The sequence below is a fragment of the Choloepus didactylus genome, chromosome 7 (assembly GCF_015220235.1).
Source record: "Choloepus didactylus isolate mChoDid1 chromosome 7, mChoDid1.pri, whole genome shotgun sequence".
NCBI lineage: Eukaryota > Metazoa > Chordata > Mammalia > Pilosa > Megalonychidae > Choloepus > Choloepus didactylus.
In genome coordinates, this window is record NC_051313.1 from 73286549 (window position 1) to 73313464 (window position 26916).

At 36.7% G+C, this 26916-nt stretch overlaps 1 protein-coding gene across 1 annotated transcript in view; it reads right to left on the reverse strand.

Moving 5' to 3' along the window:
* Positions 1-2835: 2835 nt before the first annotated feature.
* LOC119540612 (proline-rich receptor-like protein kinase PERK2) overlaps positions 2836-26916 on the reverse strand; it is a 70477-nt gene continuing 46396 nt past the window's right edge. The window contains exons 6-7 of the mRNA XM_037844657.1: positions 10471-10551; positions 2836-6933 (exon numbers count right to left, since the gene is read on the reverse strand). Coding sequence (XP_037700585.1) covers positions 6922-6933; positions 10471-10551 — 93 coding nt within the window. The 3' untranslated portion in view covers positions 2836-6921. The remainder of the gene's footprint in view (positions 6934-10470; positions 10552-26916) is intronic.

Genomic DNA, 26916 nt, shown 5'->3' on the forward strand with positions numbered 1-26916 from the left:
TATCAACAAACTAAATCAAATTAGCATGAAAACTGTTTGTCTATATTTACCTTGGATAATTTGTTTCACCATTCCCCAAAAGCTAAGTCCTACATAGGTGTGGTTGTTCATTCGAATTATAAACAATAGTAACAAGATCCAAAGCAGTATGCAAAGTAGCTACATGAAACACAGATGGTTGGTATCTCTTGATGTGCAAGGGTTGTAACAATCATTCTCTTATTTCAAGGAAGGCTCCCACACTCCAGCAAAACATCCCCTCACTTAATGAGTACGTTACAATCAATCATTTTAAGGACAAAAATAATATAGGTTTTCCCCCAAAATTATTTTGCTAAGAGAATAACAAAGGGAAAATGGTTGAAGTAGAGAAAGGAGGGAAGTTTCCCTTAATACTCACATTCTGATTTAATCTTTGGCAATGATACAAGAAAGAGACTTTTTAAAGGCAGATTATCCATATATATATGTGAATTCAAATGAGTTTTACAAATACAGAGATTAGCGTTTTAGAAAATCTAGGACTAAATCCTATTAATATTCAGCACTGCTCTGCAGTTTATAGATGTTATCTGTGTGGTTCATTAAATTCCCTCTTTAAAAAAAGAAAAGAAGGATCACCCATGATTTGATTCACAGATATGGACCAATTCAATGGGAGGCATCAACTTTGTAGGACAATATAGGAACAAGAGACTGTGTATATAGACAGAGATGTCATATTACAACAACACACACATTATTCTATTATTCTAAGGAAAAAAGATTCTCCTCCATCACAACAAAAATGCTTCAAGCTAGAGGGGCAAAAAGGCAAAATGAGAAGAGCATTTATCTTGGCAACAGTATTAGAAAATTATATTCAGAAGATGTTCACATTTCCCTTCAGTTCTGAAAGTGAAGGAAGGAGATTTTTGTCAAAATCCACAACACCTTTCAAAAGCATTTATTTTTCTATTGCAAATTCAGGCAAAAAGGTTGGTATGGAACAGCACTGCCCAGTAGAAGTATCATGCGAGCAAGCCACTCATGTAATTTTAAATGTTCTAGTAGCCACATAAAAAAGGAAAAATAGATGAAATTAATTTTAATATTTTATTTAATCAAACATATCCAAAATATTATGACATGTAATTAAAAAATTATTGAGATATTTTACATACTTTTTCTCATAGTAAGTTTTCAAAATCCAGCATATACTTTACACTTACAACATATTGCAAATACAACTAGGCGCACTTCAAAGGGTCAATAGCCACATGTGGCCAGTGGGTCCATCCTGGACAGTGCTGTTCTATACTCTAGAGCTCTCGTTTCTATAAATGGGTGATGACAGATATTTGTCTTTGTGTGCTAGAACCTCTTCAGTGGAAAGTTTGGTGATAGTGAACTTTATTATTATAGGACCGAAAATGGTGTATAGTACAATAGTGTGGAGGACTGTTTTATAAAAAGGTCTAAATCCTTGTTCTATTCATTATAAGCAATACCAAGTTTTCAGTTAATACAAGGCTTTCAAATACCAGGGTCCTCAGTTGATGAAAATTGCTGTCCCTGAATTAGCAGGATCCTCAGGAGGTACAACTGCTATCTTGTTCCTTGTTCCTGTAACTGCCAATCAGTTTGCACGCATTAAATCGTCCTGCCACCACAATATATTGGGGGTTGAAGTCAGCGTAATGCTGACCTACTTCACTCAGTTTAAGGATTATTTAATTATAAGTTCAACATAGTCTCCTATAACTTAAAGAAATACTATTTCTTAAAATGTTCTTTTAAGAATAACATCATTTTAGTCTACTACTATATGCCCATTATATGCTGACATACCAAGGAAATGTGCATATATTATCATGCAGTCTGTATAAAGATTTCTTTTCTGTGCAATTCAGTTGCACAGACCAAATCATAATATTAATGACATTAATTTCCTACCAAATAACTGGAATTGATGAGCCTTAAAATAGCCTCAAGGGAAGGAGCCCTTCTAAAGCATAGAGAGGTTTCCAAAGTATGTCTCTTTGGCTGATAGGCTGACAAGCTGAAAAGTAGCACATAATATATGCATTTAATTCTGCTGTCTTCTAATAGGATAAAATTTCACCAGCTTTTCAGACCTTTGGAAATAGCTTTAGGAGACTGTTCTACATAGAATCTCATTTCTCTTCATTCTAATAATTAAATAAGTGTTAAGTGATAAAAGGTAAGTATAAAAAAAAATTTTAAAAATCACTAAACTCAACAGATGTTTCAAAAACACAACTCAATAGGAAAAAGAGGGCAGAAGACATGAAGAGGCGTTCCCTAAAAGAAGAAACAGAATTCCTGTAAACTACAAAAGCATGCTCGAATTTTCAGTACTCAAGAAAATGCAAAATGAAACCACAATGAGATACCATTTTACACTCCTCAGATTGGCAAAAATTTAAGAGTCTGACAATCCCCAATATTGATGAGGATCTGGAGGATCAGAAATTCTAGTATACCAAGCGGGAGTGTAAATTGTTACAATTACTTTGAAAACCAATCTGAACTTATCTATCAAAGTTGATGATAAGCTGACTGTACAACCCAGCAATTCTATTTGAAGTATTCACCCACTCTTGCGACTATGTGCCAGAAGCCACATAAAAGAATGCTCATAGTAGCAATTCCTTTTTTCTTTTTCAAACAAAAATGCATTTCAATAACCAGCAATAGGAGAATGGGAAAACTGTGATATGTTCATACAATGGAATAATATTTAGCAGTGAAAATGAATGAACTAGGGTTCTTGCTTCAAAATGGATAACTCCCATTGCAATAAACCTAATAAGGAAATGAGAGAAGAATGCATACAGTTTAATTCCATTTATTATTCTTTAAGGATACATATACATAGAAGTAAAATGGTAAAGGACGGCAAGGGGATGAACAGCACAAAGTTCAAGACAGAGGTGCCCATATCAGACAGAAGTGCTATGGGATCAGGAAAAGCACATGATGCCTCAAAGGAAAGGCAAAAAGGTGAATGGCAAGTACACAGGGGCTTGTTTGATTATTGTTCTTTAAACTTTATCTATACTTTATATATATATGTGTTTATATATATATATATGCACATATATTCCATTGCATGTATGAAATAATGAAAAATTGGAATGGTTTTAACAAAGGAAAATATCATGCCTTATGTTTCAGATGATGCACTACTGCCCTTAACTACATCATTAACTATTCAGTGGTAACTGCTGTTTTTGCTTCTCAGTATCCCTCATCCTTGAGAGTGGAGACTATTGTCTTGTTATTGCCCCTGTCACATTCTAGGGGCTCAAAACATGCTGAATGACCAACCTTACCTGACGTGCATTTCTAGAAGAACTAGGAAAACTGAAAATCTCGGTCACAAGTGGCACTATTACTTTGCTTATTTGGTTTTGTGGTTTAGCACATTTCTGCACACTGACAGCCTGTTCCCTTTTATCCCCTTCTCCACCTGCCCTGTCCTGGTTGTTTAAGCTTTGAAATATTTGAACAATGAGATAAACCTCAGACATTGCCTATAGAAATGTTTCCTTCTGCTTTCAAGGGTAGCTGCTTCAAAGGGGGCGTTCACTAACAGGGGTTGCTGTTACATTGCACTTGTTTTCTGTGCCCAATTAGGAGAACATACCCATCAGCCCCTGGCTTCAGTGTACTCAGGAAACCACAGCGTCATCCATCTGAGCCAAGCAGCTGAGTGGTTTAAATCCGTCCTCAGTCCTGGATACTGCCCGAGATGATTCAGTGGTCTCCTCCCAATGCACACTTGCAGGACTAAATGTGTGGGTCCTTGAATGGTCAAATAATCTGTTTGCATTTTTACAAGTGAACCATACACGGGGATACTGACGCTTGGGGAGTGGAAACACAACATCCCAACTGAGAAGAAAGGTTTCAACCAAACCAGAACTAAAATTAAAAGGTATGAGATATGGAAGGGAACAAACACTCCATTTTCAGTATACACATTTTCTATAATTTATTCCCCTTTAATGCTAAATATAAAATCAGTGATTTCACCAATGTCTTTAGAGACAAATGCATACAAATTGAAATCTAAAAACAATGGTTACATAGGTCAAAGTAGACCCTGATACTTAAGAAAAGCTGCTAAATGAAAAGCATTTCTAGAAAAAACAAAACCTCATGACAAAATCAAACAAAAAAAAAGAGAAAGGAGCTTTGGTACCTTTCAAGAATATAAGACAAAAATAAATTTAGTTCATTATAAGACAAACATTTATGTGGGAGTGTTGAATTATATCTTTAAAACAGAAACAAATCTGAACTATATTAGAGTCTGGGATTGGAGGGGACATCTTCCTTTTCTCTTTTTTTTTAATTTATTTTATTTTTATTTTTTTATTTTCACAGAAGGCCAGATTTTTTGGGGAAAAAAAAAAGTATTTCCCAACTAAATTTCCTTCTGGTCTTCTAGATACCTAGCAGGGTGGCACTTAGTACTCTATATAATTTTAAAGTGGCATAATTTGATTTTTAGCAGCACATTTCCTTTGCCTCGATAAACTACAGAAAATAAAATTAAAATTGTCTTAAATGCTCTTGATAGTATACCTATAGCTGCAATTTCCATCCACACCTTTCCTAGGCTTTACAACTGTGATTACCAAAATTTAAAGACAGCTAGTTAAAGTAGGGAACAAGAAAATCAGCATTACTGTTTGAAATTTGGGTGGTAAAACAGTACAAAACACAACATTTTATGAACACAGTGTGACCCTGCGGGCAATTCCTTGGTACTCTGGAGAGTTGAGGCACTGAGAAAAATGTCACACACTATACTTCTTGCTCGCAAACAAGAAGTATAGTACCAACAAATTGCTTTGCTGATTTAAAAAAAAAAAAAGGTGGAGAGTGGATGGTATGTATCCTGGGGTAGTAATTCAGCACTACTATCCATCTAGCTTTTTTTAATCTGAAAAGTGTGGTACTGATCCCACAGCCCCGGAATCTAACTTGCAAAGGGTCAACTCTACCAAGTTGTTGTTGATGGTGAATGGCAAGAGTAGACTAAATTTTAATACTGAAATAAAAATTGCTGTGTCTGAAAATAAAAATCTTAGCAAACTCACAATCAAATATAATATCCAGTTCAAAAACAAAACAATTCCTGGATAGTCCCTGGAATTTACCAAATGGAATTTAACCTGGATCTTATTTAATGCCTACTAACCAGTAATATCCATAATCTGACAACAGCTTTCCTTGGAGAGAAAATCATGGATCATCAAACATGTGTCTGTTCCAATTGAGTAGAAATCCATGCTGTGGTTTTCTTCTGGTTGTAGTCTCAGGCTGCAAATCTTAGGCTGGGATTTCAGCTTCAGCACTCAACAAGTTCATTAGAATAGTCCACATTTAGCAAGGCAGGAGGGTGACAGGGCTTTAATTCTTCTGCTCTTTCAATTTCTTATAAACTTCCTGCTCAGAATCCTAATGGCAGGTTCAGCATCCGTGTACCGGGAATAGCAGAATATTTTAGGCAGCTGTCTGAGCAATTATCTTATTCAAAGCTGTTCCCTCATTTGACAATTAAGTATTCTAAAAGCTGCAAGTGTCCCTGTTGTGGGGACAAGGATGCAGAAACAGGGACTCTGCCCTAATGAAGTAGACACGTTCAATGTTTATCAGCATCCATCCCAAATGGAGTAGATTTTGCATGCCAAATGCAGTTCAGTTACTTTCTAGACAGCCTGCTGCCCCTTTCCAGTATATGCTGCTCTGAAAGCTCATTCAGGTGCTCATATCTGGAATGAAGGCACATGTCTACATAATTAATCTGAAAAAAGATGACACTGTGCACTGGTCAGAAATATGGAGAAGCAAAGTTAGAGGAACGATGAAAAGTAACACAGGAAAAAGTTCAAATTGTACAGCAGTATCGGCATCTTTTCATATGCCTTATCAAGGGTTCACAAAATATATCCAACCAAGATCTTCCTTTCTCAAAAAAATACAATCCCTTCACAAAATAGAATAAGCAGCTGTTAGGGGAGCTGCATTTAAAAATATATGTGCATTTATGTATAAATAAATTATAGAGCTGAAAATGCCTTCAGATGTTAGAATTTACCTATAAATTTTCCTATAAATTTACTATTTAATTAGTACACCTCTTAAAATACATCTTTCAAATAATATTGTACATTTAGGTGAAACTTTCCCCTCAAGAGATGAAGAGGCATATTTTTTCCAGAATAGCAATTATTTTCATCCCTATAACTTGGTTCTGTTCACATGCTGTTGCTACAGTGATTTTTGGAAACATCTGCAGGAACTTGGAGGATTTATGGGGGTAAGAGTTTCCTAACAAAAAAGAGGGCAAGGACATCTAACTTTTTCTACAGGTGTTATTACAAAGCACCGGAACTGTGGCATTTATGATTCTCCAGCAAAAATCTTCAATGCCTTTGTCAACCAGCATTGCTTTTTTTCTTCCTGATCAAAAGACTTTAACAGCCTGGCAAATCAATTCCTAGGGTGCAATCCAGGTAGCTTAAAGAGAAGTGAATTTTATCAATACTGGCATCTACTACAATTCAGGACAGATCCAGCATTTTCTCTCCAATGATGTCATCCACTTATCTTTTTAGTCATTAAGGAAGGACAACTCTAACAGGCTACAGTACCTCCAGATGAGTGAGGCAAGTGCAGGAAAATCTGAAAATAAGAAAAAACCCACCACATGCTTGATTCGGCTTAAAGCAATAGTGCAATCCACATTATACCCACATCTTCCAAAAACATCTTTTCCACGGCAAGAAAAGTTGCTGATGATGCATGTGGCTTTTATCACAGAGATGCATTAAGTAAGCAGGTGTGTGCTGAGTACCAGAGGGCGCTTCAAAATGCATCTTCATCATCTTCTACTTTTCCTCTCTAAGGTTCTGCCTATTTATTTAGGAGGGAAAAAAAAAGCCAGTTATTGCACTACACTGACATGCAAATTCACCCCTAGCAGTGATTTCTTAAATGTCAGGAAGAGAGACATTGGAAAGCACAAATCACCCCCATGTGACTGATAAGAACAACTCCTGGGTTGCAGGATTAGAACCCAGATTTAAATCACACCCACTCAAACTGCCAAATATAAAAGTGGAAAGAAAGCCACATGTTTTCAACAATCTGCTCAAAGTCCTCACAGAGGTGTCACTCATTCTCACTTGGAGGAGAGGGTTATGCCTGAGGTTACTGCACTCGGGGCTTATGGATGGCTCTGGCTAATGACAACCTAAGTTAAAGGGCAATACCATTATGGCTATACCTGTTGGTAAATAGCCACTGCCCTAGGGTCCTCCAAGTACCACCTCTGCCCCATTTCCCAGCACCCCTAAGACTACCCCATGACCTAACCTGGCATGGTGGGGATTCCGCACCCCACTCCTGCTCTGACTGTCAGATCCCAGGGTTTACCAGTTGCTACATTATTTTTAATATCACTCCTGAATGGCAGGGATCTGAAAAGCAGAAATTTCTCCTACAGGCTCTGCTTTGAGTCTATTATGCCCTTAAAAAATGACAAGCTTGATGGTTTTCTACCTGAAAATTACTAATTTCTCAGGCTTAGGAATGTATCATGGTGGGCCGGATGTAAGGCTTCCAGGAGGACGTGCCCATCCCCTAGGACAGATGCTGCTGGCTCCAGTCAGCCACCGGGGAACGGCGGCCCACCCAGGGGTTTCATAACCCCCAACTTCCTGGGAAAAGCTGGAAATCCGTATTTTAAATATTAACAACCCATTATAATTTTTTTTAAAAAATTCTATGTAGGACAAGGAACAAATCCAAGGGCCAATCTGGGCTGCAGGCCACCATTTCATGACCTCTGATCTTCCTCTGCCCTGCCCACATTTGAAAGCATGTCAGTCAAAATCCACACCACATCTCTGCCTACTGGGCCCACGAATGTTCTTTTCCTGCTGTCTCTCTCTTCTTTCTCCCCACCATGTAAGAGCAATTACAGATGCTAATGGTGTCTTTATATGTTCCCTGAGGGCTTTCCAGCCCTGCTTTTATGTGTGCATTCTGCAGAGAAAAGTAGGAAAGTGGGGGAGAAAAAGAGGCTTTCTGTATTTTAGTACACTGCACCATTTGAATGCCCTGTCAAGGCCTTAGACCGTATATTGTATAATGAATTTCCTAAATAAATATTTTTAAACCAGTGATTTTCTGGAAGACAAGTTATGATACCTTACAGCAAGTCACTTATAAATGTCTAAAAGTAAACATGTTTACAACCTTCAGACAGGCAGTGTAATACTAAACTTGTGCAGGACACGCATGAACACACAGAAAGCCAGTTTCCAGCTTTGATAAGTATTGGTCTTTATACTGGGAGTCCTGAGCCTGACCAATGTCTCTCACTAGGTTTCCCACAGAGAGCAATTCCCAAAGAAGTCAATTCAGTTGATCACGAATTGTCCTTAGCATGATTATCTAAAGAATATTCTATCACTCACATGACAGTAACATAAACAGAAGTATATAACGTACCCTTCTATTTTACTAGATAGCTAAAGGTGACTGTAGGGACCTAGTTTTCAAATGTACACAGAAAGCAAAACTTAAGACATAAAGCTATCCACCAAGGTAAAAAACAAATTACTAGAAAAGGGGAAAATGCTGAATTGTTCTTAAAGAACATAAAGTTCATTTCTCCCATGAAAAGATGAAGCATGAGTTGCTGCTAACCTCGAAGGCCATCAACAGTTCATGACAGTGAGTGGCAGAGATACTGCACCACTGACATTCACTCTGGTTCCACGTGCTCCTGTCCAGGTACCGCTGACCCAGGCACCCAAAAGTGGTGGGCTGAATGGGTGGGGATGCCCCAGGGGCCCTCCTGCCTTTGGAAAGGTCTTCTGAAATCAAGTGAATTTCAAAGGCATCTAAAGCAACTTTAGCACTATGACCCACAAACCACAAGAATGATATTTCATAGATTACAGGTTTCCTGGGAAGTTTTGAGAGGATAAACTTTTTAAAAGAATTTTAAAAACAGCCTGCAGAGCCTCCAAGAATCTACATCTTTAAGGAAAATGAGAACTAAGATGGCATGTACACAGTATTTTTTTTAAGGGTTTTGCAAAGACGATGAAGTCTACTGGATTTATGCATCCATTAGATTACCCTTACCCTAGTTTCTTCCAGTTCTTTGAAAGTAAATCTGGACTGTTTAATATCTTTGGATGAAATGTACTAAAAAAAACTGTAATTTTCATATAATAAGTATTCAAATGTTCCATCTTTATAAAAATAGTTTTAAAAACCTTTAAATATTATATGTGTGGGCTCTGTCTCTGCTTAAAAGATGTGCATGGAAACCACCCACAACCATCTGTGACTCACTGATGTGAAAACAAAGCAAAATTTCACATTGGCTATGTACTGCAAGTGCTGGTGTATAATTTATATTATTGATGGTCTCTTCCTTCCTCCTACAGGTGTTCCAGAAATGGCACAAATCCTGGGTAGCCTCAAAAGAACCTATTACTTACAGACATCAAATTTCCTAGTAATGTACTTTCATTTCAGTTCAGTGTTTAAAGGTAAATGCTTTAGAATTCAGTATCAATTTGAAACACAAAGTCTCAATTATTATGTATACAATGATTGCATGGAAGAATACCAAAAATAACATGATTATCTCTGGGTGGTGGGACAATAGGCAATTTTTATATTTTCAACTCATATTTCTGTATTTAAAAGAAAATAATTTTGTATTTTCCAATTTTTCATAATCAGAAAAAAATACTGTTTTTTAAAGGGGAAATAACAATCAAAGTATTACCTTATTTAATAAAGAAACGTTTTTTCTTATTTTGAAAGTGAACCCATGCTTCACAAATTTGCAACAATATACATTATTGCTAGATCTGAATATTACAAAAGTACAGGTCATCTATGCTCTGTAAAAGAACGAGTGACATAATCGCCGGCTTCAAAAACATTTTGATTAGTGTAGGAATTGCAGCATTTTTTTTAAGGTTGACCATTTTTGCTATTATAGCGTGTCTCCCCTCCAATGTAAATGAGTTAAACATGCAAAAGACCTTAAAACTATGGCTTTGAATCCACTATTAAAAAAAAAAAAAGTAATGTAAACTTGCAATGTCAAGTAGAAAGCACCCACTACTTTTAGTACCTTAAATTCTTCTTCGAAGAATGAGGTATAAATTATAAATAAACAATGCTCTAATATGCAGCAACAATTGAAAATTGGAAAGAAAGAAAAACAAATAAAAAAACAACAAACCCAGGGCTTGTGTTGTTTTAACATTGGGAAGTCTCTAATATGCATCTAAGAAAGTGAAAGCTAAAAATTTAGGAGACTAAAAATGCACTCCTTCAACATCTTCAACCTCAGTCTTTAAGAACAATTCAAGAGAATGAATTCTCAAATTTAAGAACAAGAAAACATTTACCTACCTTTGATGCTAACCGTGGTTTTAAGCCTAAGAATGAATAGACTGTGTTGCTTTCCTTTGATTCAAAAAAACTGTCATAATCCTGGAAAAAAATGGGAGATGAAATTAAAATTGGAAAAAAAAACCCAAACAATTATCTTTGTATTTGGTATATCTGACACATTCTTTATAGAAATAAAAAATTTGCTGTTGTTACAACCAGGGTTGGGAAGAGCTACATAAATCTACTGGGTTCACTGTTTGAAAAGTGTGAGTTTGAGTATGATGATGAATGTAACAAGTTCTGAATCCAAAACCCGTGGCAGGATTAAAATGTAAAATACTTGACATCAGAAGTGAAATAGCAACACACTCCTTTTGCTTCATGTGCTAAACTGACATTTATTTTTGTGGAATCTCTCTGACCTAAGTTTTATTCTAGGACTTCAAAATGGAAGCAGCCTCTCAGTTTTACTCTTAATATTTTGTTATCTGGGACTTCAAAAAATCACGGGGTAAACAGAAAGCTGTAAAGGTCTCCTTGGGTCAATGTGAGTGTATCTATTCTGCTTTTGAAGTTTTCCACATTCTTTGAGGCTGTATCTTCAGAGGGAATAAAAAGATGAAATAAAAACTAGAGGAAACTACATTCTTTGTAACATCTATCATTGCCTCAGACACAAAACCATTTTTCTCCTACTTTCACAAGAGAAGTCATTAATGAATTCTGGCCAATATGTTCATCAAATATTTCTTCTCAAGAGTTGCACATACACTATTACATAGTTTCTAAAATTAAAAATTCGGTAGTGGTCCTTTTGACTACTTTACTCCAAAAATAAATATTGTAAACAGACATTTACTATGTGCCGGATGCTTTACAAACATTACGTCATTTAATCTCCACCACTGCTCACCAGGTTGGATACTGGCTCAGAGCAAAGAAATAAGTAGCCAAAGGCTCACAGCCCAAGTCTTACTTTTACCTTGAAATTCATGCCGTTTGCACCTTATGATGCTTCCTGCCCAAGAAGAAACTAGCTGTGGGGCCCCATGATTTGAAAAAGGATTCTTAGATCTAAAGTTAAAATACTTAAGCTGTATGCAACTGGGAGCAATGCAGAATAAAGGTATCTCTTACAGTTTAAATGAAATAATAAATTTTGCAATTGTATTCAAAATTAAAATTTCCTGAAGTTTGCTTGCAACATTGTTCTTATTTGCAGGACATTTAAAAACTGTAATAGTTTTGAGAATGGATTTTAAAAGCTGACAAAATATTTAAAGGCATAACTTTTTAATGCAAAGCTTCTCAACTTCTTCATAAATTGCAATGCCTCATTAGTCAAGTCATTAAAATAATGAAGAATATTTATATGATAAAAGTAGTAAAAGGTGTATCACATGCATTTGACACAATAAAGTCCCAAATAAGTGATAGTTCCCTTTATTGCTAAGCCTACTTTCATAATTTCTGATGCAGCTAATTACCTCTTCCTTTGTTTCAGAAGCATCTACAGTATTTTTACACTGTTGCACCCACTTGAACAATTGGCATTTTCCTGACTTACTAATTATGATTTTCTGCACTCCGTAAGAGCAGGGTTCATTTCCAGTTGTCTCTCAATACTGGCATGTGGCACAGTATCAGGTACAAAGTTGGTACATAATAAATGGCGCACAAGTAATTCCATAAGTGAGTGAATGACTTTTCCACAGTGCAGACATGGCTTTTTTTTTGTAGTAAACTTCATTTTTAGAGGAATTCTAGGTTTATAGAAAAATTGCACAGAAAGTACAGCATTCCCATATATACCTCCTGCACGCATAGTTTCCCTATTAGTATCTTGTGTGGTATACTTGTTACAATATATGAACCAATATTGATACATTATTAGAAACTAAAGTCTGTAGTTACATGGTGTTATACAGTTCTGTGGGTTTTGACAAATGCATAATGTCATGTATCCACTGTTATTGTATCATACAGAATAGTTTCAATGTCCTAAACATGCCATGTCATATAGTTGGAATCATAAAGTATGTAGCCTTTTCAGATTGGCTTCTTTCTTTTAGTAATATGTATTTAAGGTTCTTCCCTGTCTCTTTGTACCTTAATAGCTCATTTCTTTTCATCACTGAATAATATTCCAGTGTATAGATGTACCATGGTTTATCCATTCACCTATTAAAGAACATCTTGGTTGCTTCCAATCCTTGGCAATTATGAATGAATCTGCTATAAACATTCATGGGCAGATTTTTTTGGTGTGTGTGGATATAGGTTTTCAACTCCTTTGGGTAAATACCTGGAAGCATGGTTGCTGAATCATACAGTAAGCCTATGTTTATCTTTGTAAGAAATTACCAGTCTTTCAAAGTGGCTGTAACATTCTACATCCCCACCAGCAATGGATGAGAGTTCCTGTTGCTCCACACCCTTGTAAGTATTTGGTGGTGTCAGTGTTTGGGATTTTGGCCATTCTAAAATAGGTGTACAGTGATATCTTATTATTGTTTTAATTTGCAATTCCTTAATGATATATGTTGAGCATCTTTTCAAATGCTTATTTGCCTCTGTATATGTTCTTTGATGAAGTATATATTCAGCTCTTTGGCCCATTTTTCATTTGGATTGTTTATTTTCTTATTGTTGTTTTCAGAGTTCTTTGTATATTTTGCATACAAGCCCTTTGTCAAATATGTGTTTTGTAAATGTTTTCCCCCAGTCTGTGCTTTTTTTTTATTGAAATTTTACTGAGATATATTCACACACCATACAATCATCCACAGTGTACAACCAATTGTTCACAGTATCATTATAGTTGTGCGCTCATCACCCAAATCAATTTTTGAACATTTTCATTACTCCAAAAAAAGGTAATAAAAATAAAAATAAGAATAAAAATAAAAGTAAAAAACAACACCCAAAACATCCCATTCCCCCATTATACATTTACTTTTTTGTCCCCATTTTTCTATTCATCTGTCCATATGCTGGATAAAGGGAGTGTGAGCCTCAAAGTTTTCACAATCACATAGTCACATTGAATAAGCTATATAGTTATACAATCATCAAGAATCAAGGCTACTGGGTTGCAGTTCAGCAGTTTCAGGTATTTCCTTCTAGTTATTCTAATACATTAAAAACTAAAAGGGATTATCTATATAATGCATAAGAATAACCTCCAGAATGACCTCTCAACTCCATTTGAAATCTTCAGCCACTGAAACTTTATTTTCTTTCATTTCTCTTCCCCCTTTTGGTCAAGAAGCTTTTCTCAGTCCCATGAGGCCAAGTCCAGACTCATCCCCAGGAGTCATGACCCATGTTGCCAGGAAGATTCACATCCCTGCGGGAGAGCAGCAAGTCCACCTGCCAAGTTGGCTTAGTAAGAGAGGCCACATCTGAGCAACAAAAGAGGTTCTCTGGGGGTGACTCTTAGGCACAATTATAAGAAGGCTTAGCCTCTCCTTTGCAGTAACAGGCTTCATAATGGCAAGCCCCAAGATCGAGGGCTCAGCCTAATAAATTGGTAGTCCCCAATGTTTGCAAGACTATAAGGAATTCCCCAGGTAGGTACATTTAAGATTTCCACATTTTTCCCCAAGTCCCTCAAGGGGGGTTTTCAAATACTTTTTTATCCTCTGCAAATTACCCTGGGACAGACATGGCCTTTTTATTAACTTCATTTTAAAACTTCACAGTTATATAAAAGCAGAGTCTCTACAAAATAGTTGTTTCTCTCTGAGCATTTTTGCCAGCTTCTTTCATCCAGATTCTATCATATGCCTTGGGCAAGGGACTGTGATGACAAAAGAAAACTAAAAACAAAATGGCAGACCCAGGAAAGAAACGTGTGTGGAAAATCAGAGAAGAAACTTTGCCTGTGTTGTTAACCCCTCCTTATCCATGGCCACTCACCACTTTATAGGGACAGTACTCTTCAGGAAGTCTGTGATCCTCCCAATTTTCTCCAGTTCATTAGTAAAAGGAGTATTTGTGGGTAATTAATGATGCAAGGGGCATGGATAACTACAATCAGTCTGTTTGTCTCCATCTCTCCCTATGTATATATTTCAAAATGACCAGAGGCACATCTTTTATCTCTTTCCCTTGGAAAATTAACATTTCATTGCTACTCCTGCTTTTAGGATACATTCATCTATCTTCCCATCTATCTGTGCATCCGTCCATGCATCCATCCCTCCATCTACAGTCTGTATGCTGGAGTCACTGAGCCCTAATTAATCCATTGTTGCACCAAGCCAACAGCATCACAAGACAACACAGAGAGTGCTGATTTGCTTTGTGCAAAGCATGCCTCATTTGCTTAGAATTTTTTGAATTATTTGACCCTGTATAGAAACACTTCTTGTCCAAATGCTTTAGCAAGTTGAGTCTCATGTGGTACTGTGGGCAGCTGTGATTTTAATTGACGGCTAAATTAATCCCAGCCTTAGGCTTGCACCCGCTGCTCCTTCTGCTGATCTTCATGTGGTTCCCTCCCTCTGTCAGTCAGGATCAGCCCTAAGGCCAGTCACCACTGCAGAGAGGCTCAGCAAAGACCTCTTTGAAAAATGGCATTTCAGCTGAAATCTGAAGGATGAGCAGAGGTAGCCAGGTGAAGGGTTGGGACAAGGGCATTCAGTACAGGGAACAGCACTGGTGAAGAGTGAAGCAGCACGTTCTACAGAGACCTGCGTAAGCCAGACTTTGTAAGCCAAGAAAAAGATTTTTAATTTTTTCTTAAGCACAAAAGGAAATTACATAAGAGTTCTGATGGAGGGAGCAGCAGAATCTAGTTTCCTTTAAGAAAATACTTTAAGTCAAGTGTGTGGAGCTGGAGAGAGAAGGGCCAGAAGGGAAGCAGGGAGAAAGTCTCTCTAGACTGGAATATATTTCGGAGGTAAACTAATACTTGCTTATGGATTTGGTTGGGGGGTAAGGGAAAAAGAATTAAAACGGCTCTCTGCTTTCTAACTTGAAGGAAGAGACAAGAAAAAAACAGGTTTGAGGGGAAGGTAGGAGTTGAGTTTGGACATGTTAAATTTGAGAAATGGTATGAGACATAGGAGTGGGGAAGGTATCAACTGGAGAGTTGGAGGTTCCTAATTAGCCATGTGATCTAAGAATACCAAAGATTTTCATATAATTGTTATCTCAAGTATAACAATATGAAGCTAACTATGCCACAAATAATACAGATATGCTTTATGTATATTTTGGGCAAAATCCCATGACATGAATATTTGTTACAAACATTTGTAACAAAACTATGTCCAAATAGATGAGTAGTATTTCATGGCCCTGGGTCCAAGAAATAATCCTGTTTAAGACACACTTTATCTATCTGTTGAGATTTGTTGCTTATATTACCTGTGGTAACACTATTAGTTAGTGTTCTCTAGGGAAACAGAATCAATGAGAGGTGTCTCTGACTATCCAATTGTAAAAGTGACTCACGCAACTGTGGGTATGCACGAGTCCAAATTCTGTAGAGCAGTCAGCAAACTGTCAACTCCAAGGAAGATGTCCGATGAACTCCTCAAGAATCGAACCAGCAACTTCGACGAACTCCTCAGGAAATGAACTGGGATCTTCGACGAACATGTTCGATGAACTCCTCAGGAAATGCTTCACTGGGCAGCCGAAGAAGTAGTGAAGGTCCTCTATCTGTCTTGCTTACAAGTCTTCAACTGATTAATTGGATTAAATCCAGACAATTGCATTCTCTCATTGTGGAAGGCACACCCTTTGGTGAGTCATCAGTCACAGCTGCAGTCAATTGACTGATGATTTAATAAACCAGCCTGCTGGTTTATTAACCAGCTTCAAACGTCCTCACAGCAATTGTTAGGCCAGTGTTTGCTTAACCAGACAGCTGGGTACTATCACCTGGCCAAGCTGATACATGAACCTAACCATCACAGAGAGCTACACCAAAGTTAGATTTATTCCATCCTTTTACACATCCATTATATGAAAGTTGATGTACTTGTTCCTCTCTATGACATATTTTGCCCATACTCAATCTAAATTATTTCCCTAGGAAATCTTATCCACAAGTATGGTTCTACTTAAACACATATCTCTAAGTGTGACCTCTCCTCCAAGCTCTGGTTCCATATAAGCAACTGCTCATAGACTTAAAATATTATGGGTCTAAATCACATTTCTTACTTCTACCCAAAAAGCCAGACCTCTCAGACAACTGCAGAAGTCAGAAACCAAGGCATCATAGGATGCCTCTCTTCCTTCAACTGCCAACTATCCTACATATCTGTTAAGCCTCTCCATTTTTCTACATCTGTCTCCATCATCCTAATCCACACTACACTTCAGCAATAGCACCCCAATTTATTGACCCTTGTTCGATCTTACCTATTTCCACCCAATTCTTCTCAAGTGAGGACAGATTGATCTTTTAAAAATGTAAATTTGATCATATCATTCTTTGCTTAAATCCTTTCTTTAAAAGACTTTCCATTGCTCTTATGATAGATTAAAATCTTTAAATACAGTGTCTATTGCCATATATGGTCCAGCCCTGACTAAGTGATCAGGGTTGAAGAGAAGAGAGGTCTTATAACCTCCACCTGCACCAAACACTGTCTGGTTCACGGATTCATTTCTGGGAAACTGAGCAGTGTATATACTCAGTCAACTGTGAATGGGATGTCTAGAGATCTACTATGTGAATTATCTGATACAGGTCAACTCATTTAATCTCTTCAGACTCGGTTTCTTCCTCTGTATCAGATACTACCAGAGGCTCTGGAATTCCAGAATTCTATGAAATAATGGAGCTTGCAGTGGAGTTACTGTTAAATGGATGATTAGCTGTGTTTGGGTGCAAAGTCCAGCCTAGGTATTCCTGTTACTGGTACTACCTGTCTGAAAAGTTTGCTCTTCTCTCCTGTTTAAATGAATGAAAAAGGGGAGAGAGATGAGTGAGAGAAAAAAAACTGAGGACTGGTAACCTTGTCATCAAACGCTATCTCTCTTCTCGAGTTTGAAAGGCCTTTACCTGTATCTACTTGATTAACAATCCCTGGTGTCAATCTGAAAAGAAGGCATGAAAACACTAACACCGTAAGAAAAAAAATTAGAAATATTGACTCACTCAATCTCTGTAAACGTACTATGAATTCTATTTTCAAAAGACTAAAGCAGTAGCATGAAAATACCGTGCCTATAAAAGATTAAAAACCAAGTAACAACCCGCAACTTCTTTAATAAAAAATAAAAAACAGGTAACAATGAAGCTTCATGTTCATATTTCAGATTTCAGTGCTTAAATATTAAAACGCTGCTGGTTCTTTAAATGACCACAATTCTCCAATTCACAAAATTGCAAATAAGGTAAACTCTCACAAGCAAGTTTCTTTTCACACACACACACAAACACACACACACACATATGTAGAGAAAATATGTAACATTATCAACAATGCACTTATCTACAATGAACCAAAACTGTTTTCATAAGTTTTAGTCACCCACAAAGATACTTAGAAATTTCAGATATTTAGAAACCTCATAATGGCAATATTTCTTATTTATAAAAAGAAAATTCTCTCTTACACTGTATGTCTGTGATAAAATTCATGCATTATTTTTATTTTTAAAACTAACTCACTGTCATGTCACTATGGCTAGAGGAGCTTCTTACATGCATATCTGAATTGAATCCATCTATCAATTAAGAAATTTTTGCATAAGGTAATGAACTTCTCCCAAAGTGACAAATACCACATTTAGTAATTAACTTTAAAAGCAGAATGATTTAAAGGAAATCATTTTTAAAAGTTGTTCTAGTTTGCTAATGCTGCCAGAATGCAAAACACCAGAAATGAATTGGCTTTTATAAAAGGGGATTTATTTGGTTACACAGTTACAGTCTTAAGGCCATGAAGTGTTCAAGGTAACACACCAACAATCAGGTACCTTCACTGGAGGATGGCCAATGGTGTTCAGAAAACCTCTGTTAGCTGGGAAGGCACGTGGCCAGCGTCTGCTCCAAGTTCTGGTTTCAAAATGGCTTTCTCCCAGGATGTTCCTTTCTAGGCTTCAGCTCCTCAAAAATGTCACTTAGTTGCTCTTGGGGCTCTCTTAGCTTCTCTGGAGCAAAAGTCTGCTTACAAAGGCCATCTCCAAAATGTCTCTGTAAGCTGAAGCTCCTCTGTCAGTTCCAGTGTGTTCTTCAAACTGTTCCTTTTGGCTGCAGCTCCTCTTCAAAATGTCACTCTCAGCTGCACTGAGTTTCTTCTGTTTGTCAGCTCATTTATACGACTCCAGTGATTTAATTTAGACCCACTCTGAATGGGTGGGGTAACACCTCCATGGAAATTATCCAGTCAGAATCATCACCCACAGCTCGGTGGGGCGCATCTCCATGGAAACACTCAAAGAATTACAATCTAATCAACACTGATACCTCTGCCCACAAAAGATTACATCAAAGATAATGGCGTTTTGGGGGACGTAATACTTTCAAACCAGCACAGAAGTCAATGTTAGAACAGAGTCTGGCATACTTCCAATTTACCAATATCTGTTAAGTGGACAAATGAGTTGTGTTTGCTGCTTAATAACCAACATACCATGTTTTAGGCAATACCATGCTCATAAATCCTATTTCTACTATATTACTTCCTGGTTATAAAGAATTTTAAAGTTTTTGAGTGGACTGATGAATTTTCAAGTATGCAAGAGGATAAACTATTTCTTTGTAATGTTTAGGCAAAGAGTAGGTGATGTATAATTTAAAATCCAGGACTTCTTAATAGTTAATACCACTTTTTGGAGATAAATTAAATTGCATGATGTGAAACTAAGAGTAATGTAGTGTCAGAAATTTAGAAATCACTTCCTTTTGAGATATAAGTTCTTATATTATGGCCTTGGGCATTCTCCAATAAAAAGAAAACTTCTACTTTCTTATTGAATTCATTTCCCTTGTCAGGCTTATGTTTGAAAAATTATATTAAGGGTCCTACTACCAAGGTTAAAAGCATTTTATTTTAAAAACTCATTGTGGTGGTTTGGATGTATTATATCCCCCCAAACACCATATTCTTCCATGCAATCTTGTAGGGGCAGAGGTATTAGTGTTGATTAGGTTGGAAGCTTCTGATTGAGTGTTTCCATGCAGATATGACCTACCCAACTGTGAGTGACACCTTTGATTAGGGTGTGACCTCTGATTGAACGTTTCCATGGAGGTGTGGCCCCGCCCATTCATCATGGGCCTTGATTAGTTCACTGGAATCTTAGAAAGGGGCTCACAAACAGAAGAACCTCAGAGCTGCAACTTAGAGAGACATTTTGAAGACGGCCATTGAAAGCAGACTTTTGCTCCAGAGACGCTAAGAGAGGACAAAACGCTCCAAGAGCAACATATTGAAGAATGCACAGGAGCTGAGAGAGAAGGTAGAACACAATCCAGGATCAGCAGATGCCAGCCATGTACCTTCTGAGCTTACAGAGGTTTTCCGGATACCAATGGCCTTTCCCCAATGTGGGAATTCTATTGTTGATGCCTTAACTTGAACACTTTACTTATGACCTTAGAACTGTTACTCTGTAACCAAATAAACCCCCTTTATAAAAGCCAATCCATTTCTGGTATTTTGCATAATGGTAGCATTAGCAAACCGGAACACTCACTATAGAAATATGCTAGATATTGTCTGATCTCACTGATATGAAATAATTAGAATAAGCAAATTTAGAGTCAGAAACGGGGGGGGGGGGGGCGGAATGGGTAATTGTTTCTCTTTGGGGTGATAGAAAAGTTTTCATAATGGTTGGCGATGATGCTACTACAACATGGTGAATGTAATTAACAGAACTGAATTATATACTTGAATGTAATTAAAAGGGGAAACTTTAGGTTGTATGTGTGTTACTAGAATAATAATTTTTTAAAAAACACAGGACTGTACAACACAAAGAGTGAACCCTAATGTAAACTGTGGACTATAGTTCATAGTATAATTATAATAATACTGCTTCATCAGTGGTAACAAATGTACCACGCTAAAGCCACATGTTAGTAATAGGGAAAACTGTGTGTGTGTGTGAGGGGAGGTATATGGGAACTCTGCATTTTCTGCATGATTTTTCTGTACACCTATAACTTCTCTAATAATTTTTTTTTAACTCACTATAAAGTTTTTAAATAGACTGGCTGAATTCCTTATACTCAAAGGCACGCTCTGTGAACTGTTTGTAAACACTTGTCTGCAAACTGCCCAATTCAGAACAATCAACCTTCTGTAACTATAGAATATATTGACCAGTTAACATCTCCTTTGGCAAAGGGTACAAATACACAAATTGTTTTCAAGATAAAATTTTACAGTTTCAGAAACTGGGACACTTTTTATTACATTTAAAACAAAGGATGAAAATTCACTTTGTTTCTAGTACCGAATGCTTATGAAAGGAAAACTTCTGAACTGTAGAGATAGTAGCAAGCATAGCCAAGCACTCTTGTTCACTAATGGAACATTTATCTGAATGCTGTAATTTTAAGTATAAACAAGCTAAATGGTTGTAGGTAGTAGGTAGGTAGGCAGGTGGGAGGGAAGGAAGGAAGGATGGAAGGAAGGAAGGAGATTTAAAAAAACCTAGATTTCTGTTTATGTTCAGGTGACAACCAACATTAGAGACGTTTATAAACGCATGATAAAATCTACAACAGGTAGAATTAACAATAGTCTCATTCTTCCACAAAGCTTACTTACACTATTCCATACACTCTGATTAGACAAAAATAGACTAGGCATGAGTTTGAGACAAAGACCTTAAAGTTCTCTGCCCTTTTAGAGATCCCTAAGTAAACAGCGAGGAAAACCTACAGCAGCCACTCTGAAAAGCTGCACTACTTCCCACGGCTAAGTCAATGACAATTAAGTGACAGACCCATATTATTTCTACATGCCAAATGAGGCTGCAGGGAATAAAAACAACATGTGGCCTCCAAGGAAAGGGTAGCAGCAATCAGTTCTAAAAGAGCCAAGGTAAATTTGGTTAATCCAAAAGAAGAAAAATTAAAAAAAAAATTTTTTTTTAAGACTACAGGTGTTGCTGCTGTCAGTTAAAATAGGCAGAGGCCCCATCTTAAATTTTCTTTCAGGCCTGAGAGAATTTCTTGATTTAGTGGTTAAGGACTGTTAATGCTATATTCTATCTTATGAAATCTTAATATAGAAGGATAAACTTGTTGACAGTTCCAATCCTGGTAGGACAGGTAAAATGTAGTTGTCTAAAACAACTTCCCCTTCAGGAATTTTATGCCAAATACCAAAAATATGGGCAAGCCCAAGGTTGAGGATTTTAAATTCCTAATTCACATGTAAGATTTCTGACCATACTGGTTCAAAGGGGCAGAGCAAACAAATATATCCCCTCTTCCCCCCTTCTTATCCAAGCATCACTTGAAATTGGAGGGGATAAAAATTGTGTGCTAAACCCAGGGAAGGAAACCAGTGATAAAATTTTTAGAAATACCCCAAAATATATAAAACAAACAGAACTGGACTGATAGAGAAAAGAGAGTAGGAGAAACCACAGCCCAAAACAACAGAAGAGCAATCCTTCCCAAGGAAGCTCCAAAGAAACTGTAAATCTGAGACAATGAATACAATGAGCTGGAGCAGATGGTGAAGGGGTAATCACCAAGACAATACAGAAGTGCATTAGTCACGACTAAACCAGTAAGTTGCTTCCCCAATGAAGAGAGAGCTCTTTAGAAGTGGTCTCAAAAGAACATTGACTGCTTATCTGCTAAAAACTCCTAATGAGGTTCCAGGGGTCTGAGAGAAGACAGCAAGGTTTGTGGTCACTCTAGATCCCACATCAGACAAAAAAGGACACTTGGCAAGGAGGTTAATCCTGGAGGGACACACACTGAAGTCTTTCACTGCCTGAGCGAGGCTTTCTTTTCATTAGCATCTAAGGGGTTCCAGCCTGCTTCTCTGCTGGCACCCATCCACATACACAGTCTTATTTAGCCCTCCTATTCAAAGGGAAACAGACCTGCACAACTTTGGAGAAAATTCAAGGCATGCTCCTAAAAAGGTAGACAAAGAAATTAAAAAAAAAAAAAAAAGGTTTTAATTAACACCTCAGAGGGATTAAAGAAGATACCGCATCCAGAAAATGAGCTCTTGGAAATTAAACTGATAGCCAAATTAAAATTTTAATAAATATGTTAAGGAACAGATTGGAATAGAGTTAAAAACAAAGGTGGTGTTCTAGAAGATAAAAGTTGAGACTACCTCCCAGAATGTAGAGCATTAAGACCAAGAGATGGAAATTATTAGACAAGTTAATAATATCGAAATTCAAACATGAGGGGAAAAGTCGTCCAAAAAATCATCCTATAGGTGGAAAAGGAAAGAAAATGGAAGGGAGGAAAATAAGTCAAAGAAAGAACAGAATTTCTCCAAACTGAAAAAAGATACTAGGTCTCAGAATGAAAATTTCCACCAATTGCTGAGGAGACAGAATTAAAAACAAACAAACAAACAACAACAACAACAAAAATAAGCACATCCTGATGAAATTCCAGAACTCCAAGGAAATCCTAAAACCTTTTAGGGAGAAAAAGTAAAAGACCTACCCATAAAAATCTATGAGACATTAAGTCTTGTGACCAATACCATGAACAGATAAGACAATGGATTAATGATTCCTGAGGGTCAGTGATTTCAAATCTATAATTTTCTGCCTAGCTAAGTTATCCATTGGGATGAAAGCAAACTAGACATTTAAAAAAATTTTCATTCAGAAAGTTTACCACATCCACATAGGCACACCATGTTAAAAATTTTCTTTTCAGAAGGTAGTCCAAGCAAATAAAAAGGAAATACAAGAAAGAGAAAATATCTCTCATATCTTTGCCAAACAAGCATAAAGTGGAGTAAGTAAAAAAGGGTAAAATGAATTGAGAACCCCTTGGGAGTTGACATGGTGTCATTCTCCTTTAATCCACAGGAATTTAGAAAAATGGAATTATATATCCTCCTCGGACTACTCTCACTACCAAACAGTTCTGTAGGGGATAGCATTTATAGAATTATAACACCATAAATGCCGGCTTTGAGTTTAAAATTTAAAAAGCTATTCATAAACAAAGCATGGACAACTCACTGTAGTTACAGAAGAGAATGTGACTGTAGTAAACTTTATATCGTGTTTGCATGTGTGAAAATCAAAATGAGGGAGAAATAAGAAGCTAGAAGTCTTGTCACCTTTCAAAAAAAAGTAAATAATACTGTCTAAATTCTAAAATTAAGGAATGTTGATATTAAGATAGGAAACAGAGAATTAGTAACCAGAAAAAACCATAAAAGCAGAACTTCTTGAAAGAGGTTACATCTTGGGAATCTTTAGGAAGGTCACATATAAAGGGCAGAGGCAAAATGACTTTTCACTTTCACCACTCTCCTGTAAGATCTGAATGTTTTCTTTTTTGCCAGGTGAAGGTATTATTACAATTAAAACAAATAAAACCACTATATTTTTTAACTATAAAGAGGAAAAATGTTCATGTACTGCTGTCCCACTTCTAGAAACAGATCAAAAGGAAGTAGAGATGGCCACAAAAATATATGAACAAGGATATTTGTAGCACGAAATACAAAATAGAAAAATGAGAAATTATGGAAAACAATATGATAAACTCATATGTACTCACTCAAAATGGTTTTATATGTAATGCCATGTAAAATTACTCAGTTTACATAAAAAGTAAAAACTTCATCATTGAAGAGATACATATGTACATATATGCATGTGTTCATATATATATACACATACATATATACATAAATACGTGTATATATGAAGAAAGCATACCAAATTCCTTAACAGTAGGATTATAGGATATGTTTACTACCTACATTGTGTTTTCTGTATTTTATAGGTTTTCTAAAATGACCACTGAATTCTATCATTTCTATAAAGACCATTTTTGTAACCAAATGCAATACTTAGTTTTATTGTTGTGATTATTTCTAGGACAGGGCAGAGTTTTTGAAGGCTTAATTGGAAGTTTTCTTTTTAATTGAAAGGACAAATTTCTAACACTATTATATCAAGAAAGTATCTCCAAAAGAAAAAAAAAAGCCATACTGTAAAAATTCATTCATTCATTTTAAGATAAACATCATGTCTCTCCTCTCTTCTCACTTAATCCCTTGAGGAAAAACTTTTAAGAGACTAAGATCAGAGATCAGCAATCAGAGATAAAGACGAATTTATAACAACCTTTCCCTACCACCCTACTTTTCCCTCCCTGCTATCTGTAAGGATGACATATAAGAACATTTACAGTAAAACATCTGAAAGAGAAGATTTTCTTTGATTGAAATAAGTGATCTTTTGGAGAGAAGGCCCTGGAATACAGATTTTTAAATTCAGATCAAATGTTTTCTAAAAGAATTCTACCTGTGGTATATATGAGTTTCTAAAAGAGATAGCTTCCAAAATAGATTTCCTGGAATGTAAGTTTAGAAAAGGTTCAGTACGCTTGCTTTTGACACCTTTGGCTTTGAACTTTACTAATAAAAAGCAGGAATGCAGCACAGTCGGATCTAGCAGAGCTGAGACCATTGCAAATGCTCAGAAACTCGACAAGGCAAGACCCAACCAAATGGGTTCGCGACCTGCTCAGCTGAAAATATCTGAGTGTGCATTCACCATTCACATACTAATGAGTTCTAAGCATGTTCCAGGTTCCTGGCATTCTACCAGGTACCAAGGACACCAAGATAAATAGGCCATCGAGTCTGATGAGTGTGAGCCCAAGGAGCTTGAGACGAAGTAACACAAAGACACGTGAAAAAAAATTCCTGTATAATGAGATAAATGCCCTAACAGGAGTAATGACACACGGGTTTGCTGGGCCTGGGGGAGGAGCAGCAAGCAGTAGGGTGATGACCAGAGTCCTAGTGGTTTAGAGAATGCTAACAACAAGGCATATTTGAATTGAGTTTTCAGAGAGAAAAAGGACAGAATTATGCTGGAAGGAAAAAAAAAAATCAAGGATTTAATAACCAATTGGGGGTATGAGGAAAGACAAATGGATGTGGGAGTGATTTTTAGGGCTTTGCCTTGAGACCATGTAGATGATGCAGCCATTAACCCTAAATAAATAACATCCAAATTTTAGGACCGAGCACAATTACCAGCGGACAATGATGAAAATTTTAGACTTTAGCTTTCCTTATGTTTTCCTTCTTGATTGTAAAGAGACCACCAGTGTTCTAGTAATACATGATCATCGCAGACAGGCTACCATGTTTGTCAAAATTTCTGTCCAACATTATGTTCTACTCCATTCTGCCAAATACACCAAATTTTCATGAAGGAGGCTTGGGAAAAGCTAATCCAGGGTTTCACCTTTGTTACCACTAGAGAACCCCAAGAGACAGAGGGGAATGTAAATGACCATCCAGAGCAGGGGTAAACTATAGAAAGGCCTGTTGGCAAAGAATGTTTTTTATATTTGTTGAGGGTTGTAAAACCAAACAAAAACAGCAACAAAACAAAACAAAGAATATACAACAGAGGTATGTGGTCCACAAAATCAAAAATATTTACTAAGCAGCCCAGCCCCTGATCTAGAGGACTGGAAGGCTAATTTTGAAGTGGAAATGTGAAATTCCTCTGAAGCTTTCTGTTTAATCATAAAAATTCATGGCAATGGGACATCTCACTCTATAATATATGTGTTTGTTTTGCATTAAAAAATGGTTTGCTCTGAGGTGTGCTTATTTCATACAAATCTTCAAGTCAAACGGGAGCTGGAGGAAGATGGGCAGTCTTCATTCTATGACTTGGGGCACCTCCAAGCACTGGGAAACCCAACCTGATTTACCAACAACACATATAAACATCTTCTTGTTTTAATTTTTACTTGTTTTCATTTCACAACTTTTCTTGACCTTGAACCCAAATTCTGGGGTCAACAACAGTAACCCTTCATGTCTTGGTAACAATGCTCCCCCAAATATTTTGTTGTTTGACAACAGGACTGTAAGGACAGGAAGAGGAATGGGAATAACCTAAAGTGAGAATGCAGTCCCTAAAACAGCATTCAATTTAATGAGCTCTACAGAACAGCTTGCCATTGATGAACTATTATATCCAGTGACTGGAAACAAACTAAACTGACCACTGTAGAGACATGATTAAGTTAATTACAGTAATCCACTCAAGGGAATAGTACGTAACCTCTAAAACATAAGTTTACATTAACATCGAAACTATTTTTGTTAGAGAATAAAGCAGGGCACAAAATGGTTTATACAGTATGATCCAAAATGTGTTATTTAAAAATTTAAGCCACTTGTAAGAAAAGAGAAAGCATATACACCAAAATGTTTGCCGTCTTACTTGAAAGGCAAAACTGATTGGCCCCCTCTTCTTTCCCATTCTTATTTTTCAAAT